Source organism: Elaeis guineensis, chromosome 5 (assembly GCF_000442705.2).
Source record: "Elaeis guineensis isolate ETL-2024a chromosome 5, EG11, whole genome shotgun sequence".
In the NCBI taxonomy this organism is placed as follows: domain Eukaryota; kingdom Viridiplantae; phylum Streptophyta; class Magnoliopsida; order Arecales; family Arecaceae; genus Elaeis; species Elaeis guineensis.
The window spans coordinates 7,444,108-7,461,325 of NC_025997.2; the positions used below are offsets into that span (position 1 = coordinate 7,444,108).

Sequence of the window (17,218 nt, forward strand, 5' to 3'; positions counted from 1 at the left end):
GTCCACATTGAGCCCACAGCGAGGTTCGCGGTGAAAAACGGAGTCCAACGAGACCAAGATCACCTGAATCGGAGCTCGGATGGAGGAGATACGAGCTTTTGAAGTCAGCACGAGAATCGAGGCGGCGGAGGACCGCCGGCGACCGGCGGCGGGCGGCAGCGGCGCGGCCGCAGGCGGCGGCGCGCGGGACGCGCGTCCCAGGCCCGCGTGGGACGCGGGACTCAGGCCCGCGCGGGACGCGCGACCCAGGCCTGCTGGCCCCTTGCCCCGGTCCACCGTGGACCGGGCGGTCCACGGCGCAGCCTGTGGACCGCATGGGCATTTCCCACTCGTTTCTCGCGGTCCACGGTACTATTCCGTGGACCGGAGCACGGTCTAAGGGCCCAGAGGAGGCTCCCGGTCTTGATCCGACGGTCCAGGAGGTTTTTTGGCTTTGTTTAGGACTCCTAATGCCTCTCTAATCAAGTTTTAAACTAGGTTTAAGCCTTAAAAAGGCCCTGTGAGGTAACAGAGAGGGTGTGGGTTCGATTTCTCGCCGCCGTACGAACCAGAGGAGAGAGAGAGGCTAGGGCGCTGAGAGAGAAGGAGCAGGAGGCTCCTGGACAGCGGTCGCCAGGCTCTTCAGGGGTTCAGGGGGGTCTCCAAGAGAGAGAGCGCTTTTGTGAGGGGAAATTTATGTGAGAGAGAATTGGGTGTACAAGGGTTGAGGGTGAGGTCTCCTCTTGTAAAATTTTCTTTTTCATAGTGAAGTTTGCATGCCCCGTGGAGGCGAGCCCTTTTGTGGCTGATTCACGTATTTTGATTATTTTTCCTTTTGTTTTGTTTCTTCTTTCTTCCTGCTGCATCGCGTGGTACTGAAAGGATCTTGGGAGGTGGTGTCCTGGCCAGACATCCACCCCAACACAATGTTATTTTAATTTTTTTTTTTTTTTTTCAGAAATCTTCAGAGAAATTATGATTAGTTGACAATTTGTGAAACTAAAAAAGATGTTTGGTCCTGGATGTAGTAATTTTTTGACTGGGTTGTTAATTGAACCTAGCCCAGTTCTCTGGTTTCAAACCCTGAGATAGTTTTGTTTACATTTCCCTGGTATCTCCATTTTCAGTCTATTCTGTGGTGAATTCTATACTTGTGATGTAGTTTTGTTATATGAGGGTCATGGCGTTAGGTGGAAAAACCTATCACAATGGTATGGGGTGCATTATCCTTGCAAAATTTATCTGTCTCGCACAACTTTAATCCTAGTCCTTGTATGCCTTGAACTTCTCTTTTTAGTTCCAGTTAACATAATGCAGGTCATCCATGTTATGACCATCTGGGTCCTTGTATTTCTCTAAGGTCATCTATCATATTTGTACCACTGCATCTCTTGTTTGAAGTACTGTTAGACTTTATATGATGTTGTTCTGCATATATTTATGTAACTGTATCTGTACATATGTGCACATGTATGCAAGTATGTATTCTACTTGTTACCTGTTACATATTTTTATTCCTCTGGTCTCCAATTGGTTGTGAAATATCATTAAATCCAATTTGGAAATTTATTTCTTGCAGGCACTCAAGGCTCTTATTTTGGAGAAAATGGGGAAGCCTGATGAAGCACTTAGTGTTTGTCTAAATGCCAAGGAGCTGTTACATTCAGATAATGTTGTTCACACTGATGACCTCACTCTCAGCACTTTACAGATTGTTTTCCATCAGCTCAATTGCTGTCTGTCTACATTCTTTTTTTCATTTAAATTTCATTTCCTAGTTCTAACAATATATATTTTTTTAACATCTTGAGTTTGGTTGAGCATATTCTTACAGTGGATTTGGCTACTTCTTGCTATGAGCATGCTTGTGGAAAATATCCAAACAACTTGGAAATAATGATGGGTCTTTTCAACTGTTATGTTCATGAGTACTCATTCGTGAAACAACAACAGGTTTGATGGTATCTGTGGCATGTTACTTCCTTGCTTGATCCTTGCCTTTTCTTGTAATTGGCATTTGATGCCAGTAGCCTTATATTGCCGTATTTAATGCTTCTTTGTGTGCCTTTTGGCAGATAGCAATCAAAATGTACAAAATTGTGGGAGAAGAAAGGTTTTTGCTCTGGGCAGTTTGCAGCATACAATTACAGGTTTTCATGCTAACTTTATGTATTCCTTGTCCATTTCTTCTTTGTTTTATTTTCATCTGTTGTGTAGTTTCAATTGTATTAGCTTATACTCATCAGTTCACTTTGTGATTATGTTATCATGAAGTATCTTACTAAAGCAGCATCCTATAATCCATGCCCTTTGGTAATATTTGTTGCCTATGGGATTAAACAATCTTCTGAGGATAGCACTTGCTATATTTTAGTTTAGTACAGAATTATATTTTAGTTTAATAACTAGTACGTGCTGATTTAATCAACCTTAGTTATGGTTTGATAAAAAGGCATCTTGAATTTACATGGCTGATTTGGTATTTATGCGAATTTTTCCCACATGAGCGGGACCTATTTAGGTGAAATGATTGGGTGGAAGAGTATTTTCGTTGGTTCACAAGAGGCTACTGGGGAACCCAGTACTAGGAATTTGGACAACCAAACACAAATAAAAGTGCCTAAACAATTGTAATAATGGAACTCACAACTCATCTGTTTTTTTTAAGCTTTGCTACCGTAGTAAATTTTTTTTTCCTCAAATCCTTTCCCATACCAAAAGATAATACTCATTGAATTATGTTTTTGGATGTCCAGGCATACTCTTAATTTTTTTTCTTGAAGGGTCAGTAAATGCTCAGAGAAGTTTGGATCAGATATCCTTATGGTTGTGATTTGTGAACTTAGGTTATATTTTGGGTTTAATAGTTTTTTAAATTGTAAACTTAGAGGATGCTCAATAATGATTGATAACCTATTGATAACCTTGTTGGTCATATGACAAATAAATTTCCGGCAGATTTTGAACAGTAACTTGGTAGTACTTAGCGTAGAAAAAGCCTATTTGGTCTATTGATGCAGGGTTAGTGGGGTTGGACTGCCATGTGTGAATGTGTGGAAGGAGTTGGAGAGAGGAGTAGACTGGGTGATAGATCTAAGATGATTGCTTGCTGCTCAGCAGTGATGAAAGTTTGAGATTAAGGAAAAATAAAGGGTCAAATAAAAAAAAAAAAAACTTGTTGTAGTGTTTATGTGATGGGTGGAGAGGAGCATTGAGGTTTTAAAAGATTCCAAGTGATTCCAAGCTAAATGTGAAAGTGGGTAATTGATGTATGACTGATTCAGGAACTAGTGTATGCAGAATACAGTTGTTATAAGCAAAAATAAAGATGACAGGAGAGAACTGGAGGAGGGGAGCTGAAAGACGGGAAAAACAAGAGGGTCAAACCTGGCATCAAACCTTTAATTTCTTTCAAATAATTCACATATAATACCTTTTGAGCCAGTTTACTATGTCCCTTCATAATTTTCTGTCTTGTTTTTACAAGTAAACTAGAACTCCTACCAGGTAACTAATCTCCAAAATTCCTAGAATGGAAAAATCCAGAATCCCACAATATCATATAGAAAGACACCTAAAACAATGGAAAAAAAATCCTCACATGCTATAACTTATCCAACCCAACGTATGCCTAAATTGGGAATCTTTCACACAAATCCTACTTAAAATAGGACTCTAAAAATTACCTAAATAGAAGGTCTGAAAATGCCAAAAAAAAAAAAAAAAATCTAAGGTCAACTAATTTTTATTGAAGTCAGCTATAATCACATGATGATAGTATTATGATCAACCATTGAAGTTTATGTGTAGGTTGTTTACATGGTCAAAATTTATAGTTGATAAATGTGCAGGAACTTTGAGGGTTAAACTTGGAAGGTACTTGTCAGGCATACTGAGATGCAATATTCAGTGATATTCGCATGCCCCTAATATTTCTTTAAAATGAGATTCCCTCATTGCAGTTGGTGTGACTTCAAGCATCCTTAATGGTCATAAGCTCTTGCATAAGAATAAGTTGAAGAGCTAACACCAGTTTATCCTATAATTTTTTGAGTCACCAATAAGGGCTATGACTCAAGCATAACAGTAAGAATATAATTGGTCACATGCTATACATGCAAAAATGCATAAGCATAAAGGAGGAAAAGATGCCAAAGTTGAGATTTGAACAAAATGCTTTCCAAATCAGCAAAAAAGGTAAAAAGAATCTGCCCAGTGGCTAAAGGTAAAACGAGAACATTACTTGATGATAGGGTGAAAACAATGCTACATGGATGTGGGCACAAGAGTCTGATTCAGTATCAGGAGACAATTGGATGTGGCCATAAATGGAACGTTTCAATAAACTGATCCAAATGATAATATATAATGAAAGTATGCAATAAGATATTTATTAAAAGATAAATACTTCTAGAAATATTAGTTGATTTGAAGCAATAGGTGAGTGATGGGGCATTTCTTGTAACTTTTCTGTTTTAAATTTGAACTTCTTTGTGTGAAATTTCTGTTTCATTAGTTTAATTACCGAAATTTTGAACAAATGATTCACAAATCACAATTGATGTGTCATCCTCCGATTGCTCCTTCATAGCTGCCTGGCATCAGTTGTGCTTTTCTTTTTTCTTTATCTTTTTGTGAGTTAAATGTTACCATTCACCATGTCATAGGACTGTCAAATTAGAAGTATGTGAAAAAGCTGTAAACTGGTCTCTCTATGGAGTGCCGTTGGAACAGTAGGCATTTTGGCTTCAAAAGCGCCCTGGTTCACCATCTCGATTATATTCCATTTTCATACCTTCTAAGAAAGCAATTCTTAGATTACCTTTCCCATCACTCTCCATTTCCTTAGGCTTAGGGCATAGAAACAAGTAGTGACCGGCATGAAAGATGAAAGGCTAGCAATAAAGTGAAGGGTCTTAAGAAATAGTTTTCCCAAGTTCCTTCTCTTCTTTTCCCATTTGGATTTGGTGGAGAGTTGTGTTGGGCTCGCGTGTCGGACAACTTTTACTCTTCAATAACCCTAAAGACCTGACTTTTGCTTCCTTTTCATATAGCATGCAATTGACATGCAGTGACTCGTCAAACATGTCATTATGACATTTTGAAGTTGGACTTATGTCCGTCTAACACTAGGTCAAGAGCTATGATTTGGTGAACATGTATGTTCTAGTTGTATTATGTTATATGTGTCTGACATGCACCTGCTTTGGATGGTTACCTTGTTACAGTCACATCCAAGTATGCTGTTCTTCCCCCCATTCTACATCAACATCTTAGATTTTTTTGGAACCTAAAATTCAATAGGCTATGGTAAAATTTTATGAATCAACAAAAAACATCAGCCGTGGTTGTCCAGGATAATTCCATTGCTTGTTTACTTGGCCTAAGGTAGATTACAATATGATGCAGAATGTGGTAATAGAGGTTATTGGTAAAGTTCAGTAAGTAGATAATTGATTTCTCATTTTGATTCATTCCGATTTATTATATAGTCATCGCTAGTATGTTTTAAATACTCCACCAGATTTACTTAGTTTTCTATTGTGTCTGCCACACTTCCAGGTGGCATTTGTTAGAAACACAAGGAAAACAATGATAAGCAAAGCTATGCTAGGTGTTTGTACCAAATTCTGTTTTGTTGTCAAAATTAACTGAAAGTTGGAATATATTGTCCATTTGAAATGGCAAAACGACCTTTAGCTTTTATAGTATATTTTATATGATGATACTAATATTTTAATTATAACTTTAACAATCTAGATATAATACTAATATTAAAGAGTGATATCATAATATAATGTTATAGTATTATATTATATCATTCAAAGAACATAATATAAATAAAATATATTAATGCTTTAAATATTATAGTAGTATTTTATAAAATTATATTCTAACAATATGATTTATTTATATCTTATGGTGTTTATATGATGTTATAAACAATATCAATATTAAAGAATCGTTGCAACTAGTATATAATATTAAAGATAATATCATCACTGATAAATTTCTATTTACTATAATCAATAAAATATATGACTATATTATATGTCATTTTAGATAAACCATATTATAATATTTGTTATATTGTAATCCTATATTAGATATTGTTTTATATTTTTAATTCTATATTGTTGGTCATCTGATATAAATATTTATATAACATGATGATCAATATTGTAGTTGTAATATAACATAGTATAAGGAATAGGACTAATCTGTTAGAAATATCATTATATGCTATACTGTTTGTGCTTAACAAGAAATAAAAAATCAGTATGCTAAATAAGTTATGATTAGATAAAAATTATATGTGTAAATTGTAAACATAGATTCTATGATAATATCTTATTTATTATTATTGAAATTGATAATAAATATTATATTATTACAATTCTATTTAATAATTATTATAACATGTCATATATTATAACATTAAGATGTTATAAATAATATAATATAATAGTACCATAGCATTTCATTATAATGAAATATTTATGCTATTAATATCATATAATTCAATGTATTATATTATAATTAATATTTATTGTCATATCGATATTTTTATATCAAGGTTTGCCATATTGTCTTGTACCAAGTATATTTGACTATGGTGCTGGCATGGTATTGAGGTTTGACATGGTGTCAAGGTTCGATTCGGCTCTGTATATCAGCAAAACCCATCCAAATTGCTCCAAATTGAGCGAAATAGCGCTGCACCACTTGGTTCCGTATTGTATTGGCCCATGCTGCGTGGCATCGGCCGATACCATGTCTGGGTGTTTAAAAAAAAAAAAAAAACTATGTTGGTATTAGTATGTATACTTCTGTCTAGTCAGTACTAGTAATAGAACTTGATTATATGGTATATGATTATATAATATAAAATTAAAGTTAAGGGCACAATCTGAAGGGGTGGAATTGGCAAACAATGGGCATAAGGCTTTTTCCAAGTTGGACATGGAATAGCCTATGCAATTTTTTTTTTTTTAAAAAAAGAGAATAAGATGGTTTGAGGGGCATATGTTGTTCCAGTTCCATGCCCATTTTGCATTTGGTATTTAGCTAGCATAAGATCCCTTTCCAGCTCTTATGCTCGTAGAAAACACCATCCAAGTAAATTGAACATTCTCCTTGTTGTTCCAAGCATTCTGTTGACCTCCCAGTGTATTGTATGAGATGCACACTTGCTCTGGGGCATATGGTTGCTGATAGAGCTCATGCTTACTTTACTACATGTAACATGTTAGTGTCCTCTTAATTATTTTCCCAGACTAGTGTTATATCTCAAATTAGTAGTGACTGCTTTTCTAATAATTTGTTACATGGCTCAGGTATTATGTGGCAGTGGGGATGAGAAACTATTGTCGTTAGCTGAGGGTTTACTTAAGAGGCACATATCTTCACATAGTTTGCATGAGCCAGAAGGTAGGCTGTGAGAGCCCATATGGGCTGTGTTTAGTCCCTCATAGGTTGTGCACTAGGGAGATCTTGGGTGCTTATACAAGCATATATTTAGTCCCACATAGGTTGTGTACTAGGGAGATCTTGGGTACTTATTTCTTCTTTAGCCTTCTATATTACCCAAGATGTCCCCATCGCACATCTCATGTACTAAATGCATGCATGCATGGGCTTTTACATGGACTGTCTTTGTTTCCCTTTATCTTTTGCACAATATCTTTTGTAGGTCCTTATCTAGAATTTAATTTACTTTTATTGAGAGAACTTGTCAAATTCAATGCCAGCTCTTGTTATGTATATCTCGATATTGGAACAACAAGCAAAGTATGAAGCTGCTTTGGAAGTTCTTTCTGGTGATTTGGGATCTCTTATAACAATAGAGGAGGACAAGTTACGCATGCAGGTAGTTTTTGAATTCCATTTCTTCTGTATTTAATGGGGTAGTCAGATTTATATTCGTCCATCTTTCCTCATTTTCTTCAGCTTTAATGAAATCATTATTGACAAGTTGACTAAGTCAGTTGCATGCGGGGACACTTTATTCTTTATGACACAAATGTCATGCCAGGAAGATAGTGTGAAGATTGTTCTCCCATTGGGTTACTTCTTTTGAGCATGAATTAGCTTCTTGATTTAATATGTAAAATAAGTTATTAGTGTGTATAGGACCCTGTTGTTACTTGTTTTGGACCATCATGTATCTGTTTCGGTCATAATCTCCTGTGTATCATTGCAAACTAACTAATTTGGTTATGTTAACGCACAAGGGCACCCATCTAAAATTTTTGTCTTGCATAAATAATGTTTGAGAAACGACATTAGCATAAGCTGCGTAAATAAAGCTTGCATGCTTTTATTGGAAGTCTCCTCTTGAGATTATTGATGATGGTGCTGAGACACCATCTTATCAGCTAGAATGTCACCAGAATCTAGTGGTTTGAAGAGTTAGATACATCATTGAACAAGGTTTCATCATCCCTTGGGGAGTGATGCAGTGAAGCTGCCAAAACATAACTAAAATATGAAGTGCCCTAAATGAGAAGAAAATCAAATTTTTAGAAGTTATATTTCTTTCAAGGGATGAACAGTATACGTTTTCCCAGCTGGTCACCCTGGACTTATTTCTGGCAGTAGTGAATCAATAGCAACTACATGACATTCTGGATGGATCGATCTATCAAATGCTCTCTATCAAATTATAACAGTGTTGACAAGAGGGCCGGGTGGTGGCATGTACATGAACTACTTTGAATTTGAATTTTCGATGCAATGAGAACTTCATAGTCTTGAGCATCAAAAGAAATGCGGAGAGGATTTTTGGAGTTTGATAATGGTTTATAATTTATATGATCCTACAACAGGAGTCCTAGGCAACATAATAAGATTTTGTTTACACAATGGAATTCCATTACATGATGTGAAATTGGTGTTTTATCATTCAGACAAATTGAGAAGATGCAAGTGTCAGTCTATCTGGAATATGATGCTGTTGATAGACCTATACTATCTCTGGATTTCAAAGTGGACTACGATGTTGTAGATAGACCTGTACAGCTATCATGAATGATCTCAGGAGCTCCATTGGCTCAGAATACATGATTAGAAATTTAAAATAGCTTATATCGTCTTGCTTGTGTATTCGGCTTGTAATTTACTATTTCTCAGAATGTGTGATGCATGGTATTTTCCAGAACTTGTTTGATGAATGGCTGTCCTCTATCAATCAAAATTGTTTGCAATATGATACACAGACTAACTCTCCTCGTCTCTCTTCTCCTCTCTCCCTCTCCCACTCCCTCTCCCCCCTTGTCCCCCCTTGATTTGGTTTTTATAGTCTTCTCTAGTTATTGCTGAAGAATGAATAAGGGGACTCTAAACTAAAAATAAGAATATATCTATCGTGGCTTATGTGAAACAATCAGTGGATTTTGCATGATAATGGTAGAGGTTATTGAATTACAACATGCACATAAAACAAACATCAATATCCAGATCTGACATTGGCATTGGCAGTTGTCTCTTAGATCTTACCCATGAAGTGCAATATTGAGAAATTTTCTTATGGTTACTGAAAACTACTAATGATTTGAGAGTTCTTGGATAAATTCTTTGAGGTATTTGTTCATTAGTTTTAGGGACTAGAAATGGTTGAAGCATAAAATCCCTAGTCAAAGAGGTTATCTTGATATTTTTTCTTTTGCATGAAAACCAAATTTCTAGTAGCCTTAGTGACTCTTTATTCTCACATTCAAATGAATCCATGAGTACAGTCCGGCATCCAACTTGGCATTGTTCTGCTGAAATTAGATAATCTTTGTGTTCTAAGGTTCATTACGTATCCCAGCTTGGAAGAGGGATGTTAAAAAATTTTTTTTTCTGTTTGCTCTTCCACAAGTTTGAGTGCCCAGAGAGCATGCAAAAGCTAGTGGTAAAACACCAAGTAGTAAATCTTGAGCTTAATTAGCACCAATGAAGGCTTGATGCTCTTACATGGAGATCTAAAGGACAGCCAATAATGGTTCCATAAAATTATCAAAAGAATATATAAGAAAGCTATAATGGTTGGAACAATGATCAATAATTTAATGGCTTGGACACCAAACCACATGGGTAGCTAGTTGATATTAGCACCCACCAACTTATGATAATGGGTTGGATTCATAATCTTTGAGGGTGTTGCTCCCATGATGCATTAAGATGTATGACTATTTAAATTGGAGTTGTAACTTTATTGTGATGACAAGTAAGATTTTAAATCTCATGGGATGGGGCATCCTAGGTTTCCTATGGAACAAGACACACCATTGCTGCCCCATCTCAATTGCTAGCTTGGCTAGGTATACACCATTTTTTGTTTTTGTTATTTTTTAAGTTTTTCTTAGATATTTTATTGTTTTATTTGGTTTTTAAAATGTATTCAAACTTCAAAAATAATGTATTTAGGGTACATTAGCCCTATTGAGTGATGTAAGTCAGAAGGCATATAATTATATTTATATATGCTATTTGTATATATTGATTTTTGTGACTAAAAATTTAACATTAATCTTTTGTGTACTTCAAATTTTTTATAAGTGATTGTTAAAATAGAATATAAAGGTTGTGTGTAAATCTTATTGCATTTATTTTTTACCTTTATTGGTTCTTGTTAAATTTTATATCTTCATTTGGGGTCGGGGCTAATGTTCATGACCTTAATAGCTTGAAGCAAGTGCAGATATGGGTACATGAAAGCTATAAGACTAAAAAATTATAAAATCTAAGTGCCCATACAAAAAAATATAAAAAATATAATTTTATATATATATATATATATATATATATATATATATATATATATATATATATGTATGTATGTATGTATGCATGCATGCATGCACAAAATTTTAAATCTTCCCCCTTAACCGATCAAGCAAAACTTTAACTTTCTTGAAGAAGAATAACTATAACCAGAATTATCACGAATCGAGTGGTTCAGGATATTCTGAGCTATATCGGTTGAAAATTGGGACGGTTCGGCTAGCCAAATGGAACACCGGATGAGAGAGAAGAAAAGAGAGAAAGAGAGAGAGGGGGACTCCGTGTCATTTGATAGGACGTCTAATCGAGAGAGATAGAAAAGAAGGAGCAAGGGTATCGGAGGGAGGTGCAGTTGGTGGAGAGGCCACCAAAGGATGTCAGGTGGCCGTCGTAGCCACTGAGCGATGAAAAATGCACAGACGGAGCTGCGGCCATGGAACAGGGGTGACCATCTTTGCTCATTGCATTTTTTTTAAACAATAATGAATAGTGAAGTCGTCTTCACTGTGATTGGGGTTTCTTCAAAAAAAATTCCGCTCGCAAAGCTGTAGGCTGTGATTTCATTATCCGACGGCCACGATGGCTGGCTAGAGGCCATCCGGTGGTCTATCTGCCAGCTTCTCCTCCCTCATTTTCTTTCCCTCCCCCTCCCTCTCTCTCTCGACTGAGATTTAGGGGAAGAAGCGGAGGCTTTGGCGATCCTTCGAGCCCATCCACGATCCACTTGTGGCCACCGTCGGCATCTCCTCTGGCCACCCTCTCCCTCTCTCTCCATTATCCCTCCTCCTCTCCTCTCTCTTTTCCTCTTCACTGATTTCTTTCTTCGCTTTTGTGTCGGTTCGTATTGGTCTGTCCAATACGGGATCCGTACTGGCTCGTACCACCAGCTGGCCAGTATTAGTCTCGATTTTGGTTCGCGGACTTGGCTAAAACTAATTTAAGTGTCAAAAGATAGATATTTAAAAAAAAAATCTCAAGTACTGAAGGTGGAGGGACACGTCTTTTTCCATGCACCTTTCCTCCATATTAAAGCGGTCAACAGGCCAGGTCCAAGCCCGAGACCCGTGGGTATTTATCCGATGGGTCGGGTCTAGGTCTAGATATTTAATACCCATACCCGATAGATCCAGGGCCCGAATAATATAATATAATAATATTATATATATATTAAAAATATTTTGAGCTGTTAGACAGAGATTCAACGGTCTAAAATTTTCAAAGGGCAAAAAAGCCCTAGATGACTGAGTCTAAGATCGTGATCCCAATTCCCATATCCCTATTCTCGAATTCTCCCATCCCTCTCTCCCTCTCTCTCCCTCTCTCCGTCTCTCAGTATCCTCGACAGTGCCTCTCCCTCCCCTCCTCTCCTGCTCTGGCGCCTACCTCTCCCTCTCCACTGTGAGATCCGCTCGCTGGCGGCCGGACCTCGACACCAAGGCCATGGATGGAGGAGCTCCGCTCCAGAAGGAGATCCTCTCCCTCTCTCTGTCTCTCAGTCTCCCTCTCTCTGTCTCTCAGTCTCCCACTCTCCCTCTCCGTCGAGATCCAATCTCTTCGACGGTGCCGAGCCCTCCCTCCTCTCCTACTCCTGGCTTCCTCTCCCTCTCCACCGAGATCCGATCTCCTCTCCGCCTCTCCCTTCTGTCGCTGCCTTCCATGGCTCCGTCGCTCCGCACCCCTCCCTCTGCCTCGCATTATTTTTGCCGCCATCCGGGCTACCTCTCTCTCTCCACCACTGTCCTCCGTCGAGATCCGATCTCTCCGTCGCTGCCCTTTATCGTCTCGGCTTCCTCTCCCTTTCCACCGCTCGTCGAACCCTGACACCAAGGCTGCCTCAGCTATTGAGATCTACCGCACCGCACCCATTACGTATTTTTTTGAGACTTTGAATATGAGTTTCAGATCTCAAAATTGGGTCCGGATACTCGGGACCTATTAGGATCTGGATCTGATACTTCAAAGCCGGACCTGTCGTGTATTTGGGTCCGGATCTGGTACCAGCAACTAAGATCGGTCCGGATCTGATATCCATATTCCGACCCAACCCGACCCGTTGACTATTCTACTCTATATGCACTGCCTCATTAAATTCCTAAAATCATTTTCCCCACCTTAAACTCCTTCCTTTTCCTCGAACCAGTTTTCTGTCCTCCCCTCTCTTCTATGATTACCCCCTCCAGTCTCTTCCCTAATTCGGCCCAAATCCCTCGAAATGCAGTGATAGACACCCCAATCTGAGCCCCCATATTTGATGTTTTTCTTAGATGGGGAGGTGTGTTGGTGAAACTGAAGCTTTTGATCCTTGGTCTGCCATGCCCCTTTCGTCAGCTCCTGGATCTCCAATGCCTTGCCAGCAAAACCGAAACCCTTATGAAAGCCTTGTATATCTCCCCTAACCTAGTTCTCGGTTGCTCAAAGAAATAGGTCAGGATGTGTGGGATGCCCCATATACCACTAGGATTTGAAACCTATTGACAAGTACCATGGATGGAGAAGGCAAAATCAAGGTCTGCTGCAAAGTGATGTTTTAGATGCTGCTTTGACTGGTGATGTTTGACATCATTGCATGCAGTGTTCGTTTTGTCTTCATAGAGCACACAGACTATAGCTTTTTGGAGGAGCGCTATGTGAAGAGATTGACTTTTTTCTCCCAGATTACCTTTGTGAGATCATCACTGAGAACAATCTAGTGAATCAACCCATGCTATGCACAAGGACTATGATTTAGCCCATCGATTGCTCGTTGTTTGGTGGTGTTGAAGCCATCATAAGGTTGACTGTTCAAATCTTCTGGATGAACAATTGATATGGAGTTTTTTGTTTATATAATGAAACCATAAGGATCACAATTGAAATTTCTTTGTTTGTAAGCAGCATATTTGAGCTTGTGTAAAATTCAGTGTGGTTAACAATCATTGTTTGGTTAGGCCGACTACACTTTCTCAAATAAATCGCCATGGAAAAGGACATTCTTCATTACAGCTTAATTGAAGGCTAGTTTGATGCACTACTGTGGCATCCATGCATGGAAACAATGCTTGTCTTTGTTACATGCGAAAGTTGGTTCTAGTTACTAGCACAATTCCGAGTGAAGCCTCAATGGAGAAAATAAGCTTGGTTGTTTTTTTTCCATTGAACCGTAAAAGTTGTTTTTAGTATTAAAGATTGTTGGCAACCAAAGGCGAACTCTAACTTGGGAAAGATATGCATGTGTGCATGCATGTGCATATATGTATATACATATATATGTATACATGTAAAATAAGGGGGCTTTTGTCTTTTGTCTTATTGATGATTTGAACATCCATTGTCATATTTCAGCTGATAACATTGCATTGGGAAGCAAACCACTCATAAGGTTGTGCAGCAATGCCAAGTGCTATTATGACATGACTTCCTTTTCTCTAGAAAAAAAAAATGCAACTTCCTCACTTTTACCCTTGCTGTAGTTTGATATGCTTTATAAAGCCCCACAAAATATCATCTCTTAAACTTTAATTTGGATATAGGATTTTCATTAAACATAGTCTACCATAATTTTAATGGTGATGTATATTAGGTGTTTGATGCATTCTATGAGGTTACTGTACCAGATCATAAAGTTTGATGCAAACTTCTAATACAAAGAGTAACCGAGAGATTCATTTTTGTCCTTCATGCTTCGCCATTCTTTAAGGTTGATCACATGTAGCAGTTTTTTTATTAAATGCTATGTTGCATTTTTTGCTTCTTGGTTTGTCGGAATACGAGCAACTTTTCTCATGGCTTCTTGTTGTTGAATTTTTTTAAAAATAAAATTCTGTTAACCCTTTTCCTCAAATATATGCGGAGTTTTTTCTCTTCTTCAATATGATTCTATTTAAGAAAAATCATAATAATTCTGTATAAGTTAACTCAAGACCATTTGTCCCTCTCATTTTTCATGAGTTAATTCATGTCTTTGTGATTTAATATTGAATAATGAAGTGTGTCTCTAACATACACATGCACACATAGAGAACCAAGATCCTATGGGTGCAAACTTCATGGCAGTTGACATATAGATTGAGAATTTCCATGGCCTATTGTTATATACATCACGTATGGTCCATAGTAACGTTTTGGAGGTTTTGCCTATTTTTAAGTGGACCAAAAATATTGTCATGGTAGAGCTAGGGTGCTACCACACTTGCTAGGCAGCACAAATTTAAAATCCGCACCAAGAATCATGATCATATTTTAGTGTGTGAAGAAGCTTCCAGATTTAAAACTTTAATTGGACCCTTTGTGATTTAATTGCAGCCTTTGCAATTTTTGACGATTCTTTGTCTGTATAAGAAACATTCAGGGCATTCGATTTTTGTGTTTAAGATATTTTATATCTTTTCAGAATGAGATTAGCTCCATTTAAATGGTTCTGCACATTCGCCTTTTGTACTATTTGGGATCAATACCTACAAATCAGTTGTAGCTAAACTCTCTTTTGTTATTTATTTATATGCTGATATGTGCTCAAATTTTCATAAATTGATCCAAGTTTTTTGTGCTAGTTGTTGGAGTGCTAGCTTATGACTTCTAAGATGTATCTTCTCTTAATATTTTTGTTTGACTTCAAGTGGACAGGGAGGTTTCTTGCTCATGCAAGTAACTATGCTGCTGCTGCTGAGATTTTCCAGAAAGCCCTAGAGTCATTGTACGTCTGTCGTGACAAATTATTTCTTTAAAATAATGCTGGTTTAATTCTTCCCTTAGCTTTAAAAAAGTCTATGGTATTTTAGGACTTAAAAAGTCTGTATTTTAGAACATTTCTTCAACCATGCAAGTTATGATATTTTGTTAAAAAGGTTGGAAGTGAATTGGAGCTTGTTCCTGCTTGCTAGGAAAAGCATACTTGTGCTATTACTTTGCTAAACTGTACTCAGCTTACTGCTTTAGAGAAGTAATGCGTGGTCTGATGTAGGTTCCTTTTGTAGTTTGCATCCCTAATACTGGCATTCCTTTATTCTACTGTGATGGTTCTTTTTCTGGTTGGGCAGTCCTGATGATTGGGAGTCTTTCCTTCATTATTTAGGCTGTTTGCTTGAGGATGATATGTACTGGTCCAAAGCAAGCACTGCTGATCAAATATGTACATTTGGTTCTGTTGATTTTCAAGTTTGTGAGGCAACTCATTTGACCAAGGAAGTGGTACCTTCTTTAATTATTGCAAAAGACTGTATTGTTTATTATTGCATTTCCTTGTATATTGTAATTTATGTTCTTCAGATGGAGATTTATTTGCGAATAGTATGTAACTGCAGTTTGATTCACGCATATCAAGGCATTGTCATTTGTACAAATGTTACAAATGGACATCCAGAATGATTACATTAGAGGTCCTTTCTTGGCAATTATTGAAATTGAAAGAAGGCGCCGTCTGCATGGAAAAGCTGATGATGGCAAATTTTGGAGGCTTGGCTTAATTATTTTCACAGGTTTGTCTTGATACTTGTTCTAAATCGGATATGGAACATGATCAAATTGTGTTTCTGATTATTGGAAACATCTTGATATACTACAAGTCACAAATTTATCATTGAACAAATGACTGTCCTAACTACGCCAAAATTTATTGAGATGTTGTTGATTTGCCCTACTAAATGCAAAATTTTAGGAGATATTTATGTTTTACTAAAATACTGTGCATGGATTATACAGTAATGAAATTAATGGTATGATGATGATGCTCTATTGTTTGTTGCAGTTTGCTTTACTTTTCATGCACTTATATGTACACATAATAATATATTCACCCTTTTTTTTTTGTTTGCAGTCTTCTGCCTGTTCCTTTATCTATACTCTTTTGGAAAAAATGATGCATTTGAAAATCAGAAAAAAAAATTCTGTTTGGTTGCGATTCATTTCTACTATGTCATTAATCTTTGGCGAGGTTATCTTTTCAAAATGTCACATTGTAATTGATATACTTAAAAGATTTCTGGGGAAAAAGGTTATGCTTGCCTGTGTCAAACTATCCTTTGAACCCTTGGGGACTTTATGGTCTTTTAACAAGTCCGAACCGTGTATGGTTGGAAACTCATGGAAATGGTTGCATCATACTGTCTGCCTGATTTTCTCTGATTTTAGGTTGGTAGATCCTATTCAAATCGAGCAAATCTATCATTATGGTATGGTAACTAATCTAACTATTTTGTGACTGAATTAATTCTGCTTGCTCCTTTTGATCTCGCGGATCCATGTTTTGATTGTTTCACCAATTCCATGTACATCTACTTTGCTGCCTGTTGACCTGACTCAACCATCCACTTGTAATTCAGCTATTCTCTTGCTTCCACGTTTCTTATATATATATATATATATATATATATATAAAGATGGCCTGTGCAATTCTAGTTTAAAGATCAGCAATTTTAGACATTATTGGAGTGCCTACATCTTTGTGGTCTCATCAGATGGCCGAATACAGTGCTTTAACTTCTGCTGGAAATTAAAA

At 37.2% G+C, this 17,218-nt stretch overlaps 1 protein-coding gene across 1 annotated transcript in view; it reads left to right on the top strand.

Moving 5' to 3' along the window:
• Window positions 1-1,042: 1,042 nt before the first annotated feature.
• Window positions 1,043-17,218, top strand: part of LOC105045080 (N-terminal acetyltransferase B complex auxiliary subunit NAA25) — a 37,658-nt gene continuing 21,482 nt past the window's right edge. Inside the window, 11 exon segments of the mRNA XM_073257304.1 lie at window positions 1,043-1,190; window positions 1,559-1,715; window positions 1,814-1,932; window positions 2,055-2,129; window positions 7,317-7,410; window positions 7,731-7,849; window positions 15,342-15,418; window positions 15,762-15,912; window positions 16,026-16,038; window positions 16,041-16,162; window positions 16,165-16,199. Coding sequence (XP_073113405.1) covers window positions 1,188-1,190; window positions 1,559-1,715; window positions 1,814-1,932; window positions 2,055-2,129; window positions 7,317-7,410; window positions 7,731-7,849; window positions 15,342-15,418; window positions 15,762-15,912; window positions 16,026-16,038; window positions 16,041-16,162; window positions 16,165-16,199 — 965 coding nt within the window. The 5' untranslated portion in view covers window positions 1,043-1,187.